Source organism: Phyllostomus hastatus, unplaced genomic scaffold, assembly GCF_019186645.2.
Source record: "Phyllostomus hastatus isolate PE091 unplaced genomic scaffold, TTU_PhHast_1.1 phas_contig_150, whole genome shotgun sequence".
NCBI lineage: Eukaryota > Metazoa > Chordata > Mammalia > Chiroptera > Phyllostomidae > Phyllostomus > Phyllostomus hastatus.
The window spans coordinates 2,571,906-2,583,018 of NW_025333611.1; the positions used below are offsets into that span (position 1 = coordinate 2,571,906).

An 11,113-nucleotide genomic window follows, 5' to 3' on the forward strand; every position below is an offset into this window, starting at 1 on the left:
TGTTTAGAAAAGTTTTATTTGAACACGTGAAAGAGAAATGCAGCGATCCCAGTGAAACAGACGCCCTTTCCTTGGCAGCGGGCGGGCGGGCGCGTCCCCACGGGCTTCCCCGAGACGGAGCCACATGCTGGGCGCGGCCCGAGGGCACACAGCGCCGCTGGGGCTCCCGGAGCGGCCCGTGTTCGTGGCAGGACACGCCCTGTCCACAAGGAAGGGGGCCGGGCACGTGGACGTGCAAACGCTGCTTTGCACACCCGCATCCCCGACGGCGCAAGCTCAGTGGGCGTGCGTCCAGAATGACTCTCGCGGCGCCGGGCCCCCAGGACGGGCTCCGCTGGAAGGGGCCGTGGCCTCCGCACAGGGCTGGGCCCTGTCCCCCCGTCGGTCCAGCCTGGACTCTTACGAACGTGGACTTCGTAAGGTGGCCAGGAGACGGCACCCGGTCGGCGATGCCACGGAACTCCTGCCCCAACGGTCTTGCTGGTGAGGAGGGGCCGCCCGGCCGCCGCCCGGAGGTCCTCCTCGGCGGGTCGGCCGCTCCCCGGGAGGCGTCCGGGGCCCGGGCGCAGGGGCTCGGTGGCCCTGGGCAGCGGTGGGGCCGGCCTAGCGGATGGGCCGGAATGGGAACGCCATGCCCGAGAGGAAGGTGTGCCCGGGGTGCGTGGGCAGCGCCGGGTGGGCGGCGGGGTGGGCGGGCACGGCCCCGTAGCCCAGCGGGGGCGTGTGCACGTGCGGGTAGAAGCCGGGGGGCAGCGCCGCGCGGGGCGCCGGCTGCACGGGGCCCGAGATCACCAGCTGCAGCAGGCTGCGAACACAAGGAGGACAGTCGAGTCAGCTCACGCCTTCCGGGGACGACGGTCGCTGGACACACGGTGTCGGGCTGCCTGTCCCCTGGGCTGGGCGTCAGTACCGGGGCAGACAGGACGGAAGGCCCGGACATGTGCGGCCGGCCCTCCCACGCACCCACAGAGGCACCAGGCACAGGTACAGACCCCCAGGTTTCCGGGTGGGGGACTGACAGCAGAGAGGGCGGGGGTGGCTTGTGGCAGGGGAGGGGCAGGAGGCGACAGGATGCAGACTGGGCAGGGCAGAACAGAGAGCAGGGGCCGGCCGTGGGGAAAGCCAGGGCCCCACCGAGGACAGGCAGCAAGGAGACAGTGCAGAGGGAGAGACCTGGGGAAACCGCAGGTGCGGGGGGGGGGGGGGGGCACCAGCAGGACTGCAGGGGGGCCGGGGGCTGCAGCCCCCAGCAGCCACCCCAGCACCAGGGCTCGCATGCAGGCCGGCACCTGCTGTGGCCTCAGCTGCCCACACACAGGAGGGCTGTGCCCGAGGCCCAAGGGAAGCAGGCAGGCCTCAGTTTTCTCAGAGTCACTCTCAGTGACAGTCCTAAACGAATTCTTAGGAAAACCACCCAAAAGCTGGCTTCCCGAAACCAGAGCCCTGGATGACCCGGCCTGACCCACCTTCAGGGGCCCGCCCCCCTCCACTGCCACAGGGGAGCCTCAGACCCTCAGGTCCTCTGGCCCCTTCACTGCAGGGTGACCGGCTCCCGGACCTTGGGGCGTCCCCTCCCACCCACACCCAGCCCCACTTCTGACATACCTGGGTCTCCGAACCTGTCTTCCCACCGCAACTCCCTCCCCCCCTCCATGACCCCCCAGCCCGAGGGGCAGAGCACCTCCCCGGGCCTGCACTCCCTCTCAGGTCTGGGGCATCAGCACCCTCCACCTCCAGGAACCCCCCTCCTGAACTCTGTCTCTCCCGTGCCGTCCCTTCTGAGACTCCTGGAGAGAAGGGCTTCCCGCGCAGTCTCCTGGTTTCCGGCCCCACTCTCCCTGCGACCCCACTCTCCCTGCCCGGCTTGGCCAGCGGGGAGAGCTCCTAACCTCCAGCTCTCCAGGCTCAGCCCCGCCCTGCGGTCCACAGCCCAACTGGAAAATCCGCCAGTCCCCTGCTTCAGGACAGGGCCCCCACCCAGCCCTGCCTCCCTCCGGCTCCCGGCTCCCAGCCCCCAGCCCGCACCTGCTGGCCCTGCCCCCTGCCCTCCTGGGAGCATCTGCCTGGTTCTCGTCACCAGCCAGCTCCCAGCTGCCGGGTCCTGTTCTCGCCCATCACCCACCCGTCACTCCCTTGCTCCTGCCACTATCCTGCCGGCCCCAGTGATGGCCTCCCTCCCAGACCGCGTTGCCCTCAGGGGGGCCCTGACCCCTGCGGGCCTGCTCCTTGCAGACTGACCCTCGCCCCGCCTGCCCCACGAGGGCCACGTCCGGGGCCCGCGGCAGGGACCCGAGGCCGAGGGGAGCTGTGCCCTCCGGGGCGGCCTGAAGCCCCCCGGGCCGTTCTCCTCCGTGCGACTCGTCCACAGCCGGGCGAGAAACTCAACCACGACACGCGGACAAGGAAGCCATCTAAGGGGCGGTGGCGGGGGGAATCATCGAGGTAAAATCCAGGCCCCGTGTCTGTGTGAGCCGCACACCCTGCCGGGGACACAGGAGGCTCCAGGAGGTCTCCGGGCTGGCTGGAAAGGCAGCCACACGACGGACACAGCCAGAAAGCAAAGCCCGCCCCGGCCCTGTCCTCTGGCCCCCCGCAGAGGGAGGCACTGGCATTTCCTGGGTCTTGTGGAGAAAAGGGGGCCGTGGGGGGTGAGGAGCCCGCCTGAGGCCCCGGACAGGGAGGAGGGAGGCGGGGCTGCTTCCCAGGAGCAGCGGGACCGCAGCTCCCGCTCCCCGCGGCCGCCCTCACTGCTTCCCGCAGACCGGACCACAACCGCCACTCGTGGAGGGCCCCGCCGGCCGGGGGCAAGGCTAGGAAAGGCACGAGGGTTCCCTCCCTGTGTGATCCTCACTACAAACCCCGGGGCAGGCGGCTCGGCGCCCCCACGTTACAGGGGGGTCGGCCGGGGCTCAGAGCCGGTGCCGGGACACGGCAAGCCGCAGGCAGCCCGAGCTCAGAGCCTGCTCGGGGCTGCCCGGAGCTGAGGCGCCGGCCTGGGCGACACGCCGGGCCCTAGGGCTGTGGCTCTGTGGCATTTCCCGAGGGCCACGCCCCTCACGGTGTGGCCCACACCGCGCCCCGGCGCCACGGGAAAACAAGGGCACAGGCAGTGGGACACTCGGGGCTGACCCCGGCCCTGTCCTCGACCCCAGCGAGGCAGCCGCCTCTCCCCTCTCTGACTCAGTCTGCACCCGGCCTTCCTCCCCGTGAGCTTCGCCGTCCTGTCGCCCCCCCCCCGCGTCTCACCGGTCCTCGAGGGGCTCCACAGACATACACAGAGTCTCTAGGCCCTGCGAGCCAGGGCAGGGGGTCCGCCCTGCCGTGCGCCCACCTCCACGCCCACCCCACCGGAAGTCCCGAGAGGCACCTACTTGTTGTGGGGCAGCCTGGAGCACAAGGTCCTCAGGTCATCTGCAATCAAGGGGACACACCATTAGGGAACAGCCTGGGAAAACGGGGTAGATGTTCACTGCCGCTCTCTTCAAGGGTGCTGGTGACAGAGTACTACCGCCTGACACTGAACACTGTATTATCTTTTCCTTTAACATGTGCTTTCACGAACGAGGCCCCAGAAAGAATGTATCACTTAGGGCCCTGGCTGGAGTAGCTCAGTGGACTGAGCACGGGCCTGCGAACCAGAGGGTCTCGGTTCGATTCCCACTCAGGGCACATGCCTGCAGGTCTCCAGCAGGGGGCACGTGAGAGGCAACCACACATTGATGTTTCTCTTCCTCTCTCCTTCCCTTCTCCCTTCCCCTCTAAAACTAAATAAACTTAAATTGATATATATATATATGATATATATATATGATATATATATCATCTAGGGAAGGGGCAGCTCTATGAGCAATCTGCCGGAAGCTGGAAAACCCACCCCCAGCGACCCCGGCGACCCCGGCTCGGGGCCACAGGCAGCTGCTGGGAGCCAACCGTCAAAGGGCAAATGCAAACACAATGGTGTGTCCTTAGCAGGAGCTCATTCTCCTGGGAGCCTTCAAGTTCAGGCCCAAAATGCAGGAGACTTGAGGAACCCTCAAAACAGGTGACGGGAATGTTTTATGCATTTAAACGTATGCATTTTACCGCATGTAAATTATGCCTCAATAAAAAAAGACTGCAGAAAAAGAGGAAGCGATTCCCTGAGGGCGCAGATATTAAGCTATTATCTGTCAGTCCCCAGTCCCGGGCACCACGGCCAGGAGACACACAGACCCCACGGTCCCAGGGCCCTGCCTCGGCGTGCCCCCCTCCCCCCAGGTTCGCCAGGAGGAAAAGCCCCAGCACAGGCAGGACACGGTGTTTGCCCAGGAGCCCCCACTTCCTCTGGGGCAGACACCGGTGCCCCGGGACGGCCCGGGCGGGAAGCCACCCACCTCTCGTGCACAGCAGCGCGCCGGAGGCCATGGCCACCTGCAGTGCCTGCGCGAGGCGGTCCAGCGAGAGCTCGATCTCCTGGGAGGCGTTGAGGGGGTTCAGTTCGTCCGCCAGCCTGCTGACGTCCTCCACCAGCGGGACCATGTGGTCGAACAGGACCAGCCCCAGGCGCCCGTACAGGTTCTTCTCGGTGAGGTGCACCTGCAGCACCATGAGCACCTGCAGGACGCTGAGGTGCAGCTTGGAGTACAGGAGGTGGGAGTCCCTGTCCGTGCCCGCCGAGTCCGGGGCGGCTTTGGGGGCGACGTGGCCGTTGGCCAGGGAGGGCTTCTTCTTCCTCTTGTAAGCCAGCGGCGCCTTCACGCACCAGCGGATCAACCCGGTGAGCGGGGTGAGCTCCAGAAATCCTATGGGGAGGTTGGCCGCGATCGGAGTATTTAAGAAAGTGATGAGAATCAACCTCGAGTCCTCGAAAATCCAAGTGACAATCATTTCCAGCAAGTCCAGCGGCGGGATGAGGTCGTCTGCAAAGACACGCCGAGTCGGCGGGGGTCCCAGCCCCCGGGTCCCCGGCACTCACCGCCTGCCCCTCTGCTCACCGGCCCCCCATCCCCCTCCCTGGGACGTCCCCTCCGCGAGGGCTGGCGCTCTCGCCACACTCAGTGTCACGTCCCCGGGGACAGGGGCGACAGGGCTGGCCAAGGCAGGGCTCACGGAATGTTTAACTCAACAGTTACCTAGACCTCTGTTAGGCCTTGAAGAAAGTCCATTCTACGTGTCATTTTAAATAAAGCTCCACACTTCCTACGCCTAAAACTACACCACGCTGCATCCCCTCCCTTGTGACGGGCTTCGCCCCTGTGCTGGGTGTCCCCTCCAGGGGGTGCAGTCAGCGACCCATCAGCTGCCGGGGACCAGGCCGGCCCCGCCCCGCCTGGAACCCCTGTCCAACCAAGACCCCGGGAACAGGCACGGTCCGCGGCCCAGACAGAGAACGACACCGACGCATTCAGGTGCTGACGTTCACCTGGGGCTCACCACCTCACAGGGTGACACGTTCAGCCTCGAACGCCGCGGAGAGACCGAGGCAGTGACCGTGAGCAATTTCCCCAGCACTCCCCCGCACCTGCCCCCCAGCCCAGTGGCAGACTGCTGTGGGCGCAAGAGTCTGGAGCCCACGTGTGAACGTGGCAGGCACTTGAGTGCTCACACTGTGTCCACACTCACTCTCCCAAGATGACTAGAGGGCCGAACGGCAAGAAAAGAAGCTACAAGTACAAGGGGAACCCAGCCCAGGCCGGTGGCTCAGTCGGACAGGGCGTCGTCCCCACGCGCAAGGCTGGGCGACCCCTGACCTGGACCCCGCATGCCCCTGACCCCTGCGGGTGGCGGGGGCTGTGGAGGACAGTAGGAGACAGTCAGGGAAATCTGAAGGTAGGCTGTGCGTGAGGTAGTAGGTAATATTCTTTCGATATTTCACTTCTTAGGCGTGATGACGCCGTCACAGTGATGTAAGGGAGTGGTCCTGTTCTTAGGAAATACGTACTTAAGTACTGGATATCGGCAACAAACTAAAAAGTTCAGGAAAAAATATTTGTCAAGCCCTGGCTGGCATAGCTCAGTGGACTAAGCGCGGGCTGCAAACCAAAGGGTCGCAGGTTCGATTCCCAGTCAGGGCACATGCCTGGGTTGCAGGCCACGGCCCCCAGCAACTGCACATTGATGTTTCTCTCTCTCTCTCTCTTTCTCCCTCCCTTCCCTCTCTAAAAATAAGTAAATAAAATATTAAAAAACAAACAAACAAAAATATTTGTCAGTGTGTGGACAGAAAGGAAGGGAAAGAAAGGGTATGTACGTCAAATGTTATGCATTGGTGAATCTAGGTGAGCTACATGGGTGTTTGTTATAATGTTCTTGCAACCTTCCCGGAGGTTAAAATTTTTCGATATAAAATGCGAGGGATAAAAAAAGTGAGCCAGGCCCACGGAGACCCCCGCGTCCCTCCCGGACCCCAGGCCCCGGCTTCCTGCCACTCGGACCACTGCCCCAGGCCTCGGGGGATCGCTAAGGAGGTGCCCTGTCGGCGAGTTCCAGAAGCCCGGGCGGCCCATCCCTTTAGCTGTCAGCCTAAAACACAACACACATTCCAGAGAGAAAAAGGCCCGAACAGCGAGACAGCCACGGGATGTCTGCCAGCGGAAATACACCTGGCGATCGGCTGGGGCCCCCTGACCGGCAGCGGCGCGTGCGGCGTTTACCTGACGACAGGTCGTACAGCGCGGTGACGGAAGTGATGAACTGGCAGCAGAAGCGAGGGCTGGCGCTGAATATCTGCTTCAGCGTCTGCACGGAGCCCGGCACCAGGCAGCAGTAGTCGTCCACGAGGGCCCGGGCCAGCCTCACGCAGTAGACCACGGGCGTCCGCTGGAAAGAGGCCGCAGTCCGGGTCACCGTGGCGGGCATGGGCCAGCGGGGGAGCCGCTGCACACACCTGGCGAAGCCCACCAGCAGCAGCGGAACCCCTCCAGGACCCCCTCCAGGAGCGGGAAGGACACTCACCGCTCCCGCTGGAGCAGGGGCCGGCACACTCAAGTCCATGCGCCAGATCCACCCCGCCACCCGCTTTCTCGAACGTGGTTTCACTGAGTCGCCCTGCTCACCCGCTCGCCTGTCGCCTGAGGCTGTTACCGCACTATCGGGGCAGAGCTGGACAGCTGTGACAGCCACGACGTGACCCACACAGCCCAGGACATTTACTATCTCGCCCTTCACATGAGATGCCCGCCGACCCTCGCTATGAAGTTTACTAAGGAAAGATCTTTTCTCACAACGTCCGCAGCCCTGCAGTTGAGACTCCGGTGGTAAAAACCAACAGCTGCTACGACTTAAAGAGCTCTAGGGGAGTCTGTGAACTATCACGAGATTTAGAGCAGTTCCCTCTCCACTGCTTTCACAGTCTAGTATCCTCCTGCAGGGATGCCCAACCTTTGGGCATCTCTGGGCCACACTGGAATAAGAATTGTTGTGGGCCACACATTAAATACATCGCAAAACAAAACCACAAAAAAACTCATGATGTCTGAAGTCAGTTTTCAATCGTGTGTGGGGCCGCGTGCAGCCCGTGGGCCACGGGCTGGACACCACGGGCTGGACACGCCTGCGTCCGGCGGGTTTCCGATGCTCTCAGGCGCCGCACCGCAGCAAGCCCCGGCCTCCTCCCTCCTCCCTCCGACGCTGACCCGTGACTGCCGCCACGCTCAACAGCCCCTCGGGACGCCACAGACCCAGGGCCTGAACGCAGCCTCTGCGGGAAGGCCGCAGCAGGCCACAGTGTCCATCAGGCTGCACTCTGCCCACAGCACCACGTCGGCCACCTCTGCCTTTCCCCGGAGGAAGCTGCGGCCCCTGGCCCCAGAGGGGCGGCCCCTGCCCCGTCATTCACATCCACTCTCCTGGTGCCGAGACACCGGCACCCTGCGTCAGGAGGGAGAGATGGGGAAATGGGCAATGGGCTACTGGATGCTGAACTTGGCTTCCCCGGGCCGCGTCAAGGGACACGGGTGATACAATCTCGAGGTTAAACACACATGATCGATCCAGATGCCCCAGAAACCCTACTGGTGAGAATTAAGGCGGAATCTACTGAAATTTACCTGTGTCCTATAAAGAAAAAAATGTCTTTTTGCTAGCCAAACATTAAGGACAAATAAAATTACAAGAAAAACATTTAAATAAATTGGAAAAAAAAAAAAACCCTCAGCCAAATGGTTTCAAGAACTTCAGAAGGACAGTCTGAAACTGAACTCCAGAAACTGTCAACGTAACTAAGGGTAGTAATCAAAATGTTCAGTTAGTAATTACTCGAAGTGGCTCATTAGTCTTTTGAAGGCTTTGAGAAAAAAAAAAAAAGCAAAACAAAACCAATCTTCCAAAACGCCATCTAACACACTATCGACTGTCACTATACATCTTTCGCTGACAGTTAAAAACACACTAGAAAGCATCTGTGTCCCTGTCTGTCACGACTGCCATCTACCTGGTAACGTCGCCCTGGAAAAACACCAAACCGGTCACCGCTGTCTGATCTGACTGTATAAAAAACAAAAGAGCCTGCCACAACTTGACATGGAATGATCTTTTAAAAAAAATCCTACCCAGGCTGGCATAGCTCAGTGGATTGAGTGCGGGCCGTGGACCCAAGTGTTGCAGGTTCAATTCCCAGACAGGGTACATGTCTGGGTTGCAGGCCATGACCCCCAGCAACCACACATTGATGTTTCTCTCTCTCTCTTTCTCCCTCCCTTCCCTCTTTAAAAATAAGTAAATAAATAAAATCTTAAAAAAAATCCTACATTTGAGGCTGCATGCCTAGTTGTTTTCAAAATCCTATCTATCATTTCCAACTAATTAAAATGACTTTTCACCCTGGCCAGTGTCGCTCACTCGTTTGGAGCATCATCCCCTAGACTAAAGGTCAAAGTTAAATTTCTGGCCAGGGCACATGCCTGGACTGTGAGTTCAGTCCCCTCCGGGCATGGAGGAGCAACCAATTAACATTTCTCTCCCTCTCTCTCTCCAACTTCCTCTTTCTCTAAAAACAATGGAAAAAAATAGTCCTCAAGTAAGGATAAATAAAGTCACTTCCACTAAAAAAAAAAAGATTCTTCACCTGTTCTAAAAATGGAGCCTTTTCTTTTAACTTTTTAAAATGAACTTACTGTTGCAAACTACTGTTTTCTCAAGAACGGTCATTACCTGTGTATAAAAACAGGTCTGGGGTATCAGCCTACGGGGACATCAAGGACAGAACATCTGGCAAAGGCCTCTCAAGAAACCCAATTACTTGAAAACTCCTGACCCTAAGAGACTCTGGGGGGAAAGGCCATTTCTAGGGAGGTACCTGGAGCCAGGAGGCCGCACACTCCAGCACGGGGACCCGACACACAGCCACAGCCATGGACACCAGTTTCCCCAGCAAGCTCATCCGGCTGTCGTCAGCTTTGTTCCCTTGGGGGCTGAAAAGGGATGAGAACATAATCTGCCGGACAGAGTCCTTGGTTTGCTCCTGGAAATAATTGCACATGATTTCAAGAAGTTGGAGCTCCTGAAGTGAATTCAATCTCTATAAAACAAATCCAGAAGTGATGAGAAATTCAGTTTTAACATGCATGTTAATTCAGACAGGAAGAGAACAGAAAATATGCTTTCCCCAGGGAACTTTTCATCCCGCTAAAGCCCAGGTTGCCAGGGAGTAATTCTCTACTGTTATCCCAGGAAATGTTATTACACTTCATTATGCATCATTCCGGGGGTGAGGAGGACCCAGAATGACCGACGGAGGTTTGAGACTGTCCGTAACCGGCCTTTAAAGTCTCTTCCTTTGACACCATGGGAGCACGGCTGTCACTGGCCTGGCCGCACAACTGAGCAATGCTCGGGGCTCCAGAGGTCTGAGCTGCAGCGGAAGGAGCAAGGCCAAGGGTGAGAACGGCGCCGGGATAGGAAGGGCGTTTACGGTCTGGCCGGCACCTGTCACCGGGTCGGGGGTAAGGAGCAGGGGTGTGCTGCTCCGGCCGCGGTCGCCCGCCGGCCGCTCTGCGCGCCGCACCTTGGGCTGCGCGCCGCGCTCCTTGGGCACCTGGTACACGAACTCTTCCAGCAGCTCCACCGGGCCCTTGTCCACGATGGGCAGCGGCGCGCTCTGCAGCTGGCTGCTGAAGTAGATGTCCAGGTGGTACAGCACTTCCTTGGCGGCGCTCAGCGCGTCGCGGCGCAGCAGCGAGTGGCGGATGTCGCTCATGGTGCGGCCGCTGCGGCCCGGGGCACCGGCGGCGCGGCCGGACTTCCGCCCCGAGCCCAGCGGACGCGCCCGCCGCCCTGGAGACAAAGAGGCCGCGACCCGGGCCCCGCCCGCCGAGCCCGGCCTGGGCCGCGGCGCCCGCCCGCCCGCCGCTCCCCGCTCGGGCCTGCTCAGGGGGCCATCTCCGCCGCCGGCCAGAGGGAAACCCAGGTGTGCGACTGAGGCGCCACGGAGAGCCGCGGGAGCCCGAGGCCGCGGAGCCGAACGGCGGGGGGGGAAGCAAGCGCGGCGACGGCGGCCCGCAGGGGTCAAGCACGGTCCTTGGCGAGCGCCCGCTCTCGGGAGGTCGCCCCCTGGCGGCTCAGTCCGCGGGCGCGGAAGGGCAACGCGACGCCCACAGGCAAGCCCCGCCCCCGCCCCCGCCCCACGAGCCCGCCTTCGCTCCGCCGGCGGAGCCGCTCCGCCAGGGAACCACAGCACCAGTGTGCGCTCATTGGGCCTGCGCTCCCCGACCCCGCCCCTCCCCACCCCTCCCCTCTCCCGAGTTCCTCGCCTACAGGTGGGATCACCCTGTACTTTTCCACCTGTGAGTATGCAGTGGTGGCGGGCTCGGGCCTAAGCAGCTCATCTTAAAGGTGGTATCTCGTCTGACCTCAAGGGGCTGCCATGACACAGGACGCCTCCCTGCCCGACTCCCGGCCCTGTCCCCAGAGTTCCTATACCCCAGCCCCTTCACAGAGGCCCGGGAGAGCCACGGAATTGTAGGTGCCCTGCTCCGAAAGGCTCTTCCACCCTAAAGACCCTCAGCACTTTCTAGGAATCTCTTTTCCAGCACTCATCTCTCTGCGCCCAATTAACTAGGCTTAGTCTGAAATTTTAAAAACAGGCCAGAGAGCCCTGGCTGCAGTGCATCAGGGGATTCAGTGCTGGCCCACGAAC

The 11,113-nt window shown here is 61.3% G+C and overlaps 1 protein-coding gene across 5 annotated transcripts; it reads right to left on the bottom strand.

The window, feature by feature from the left end:
• INTS15 (integrator complex subunit 15) lies at nucleotides 1-10,445 on the bottom strand. 5 transcript variants are annotated; one of them, XM_045821196.1, is made up of 6 exons: nucleotides 10,013-10,445; nucleotides 9,275-9,439; nucleotides 6,633-6,798; nucleotides 4,374-4,898; nucleotides 3,372-3,411; nucleotides 1-805 (listed from the first exon to the last, which is right to left on the bottom strand). In XM_045821196.1, the coding sequence occupies exons 1-6, from the start codon at nucleotides 10,172-10,174 to the stop codon at nucleotides 604-606; spliced, it is 1,260 nt and encodes a 419-aa protein (XP_045677152.1). In that variant the 5' UTR covers nucleotides 10,175-10,445; the 3' UTR covers nucleotides 1-603. The 5 variants fall into 5 exon arrangements, with proteins under 5 accessions (XP_045677152.1, XP_045677138.1, XP_045677144.1 ...); XM_045821182.1 differs by having other exon boundaries at nucleotides 9,275-9,496; XM_045821188.1 differs by having other exon boundaries at nucleotides 9,983-10,445.
• Between the last annotated feature and the right edge of the window lie 668 nt (nucleotides 10,446-11,113).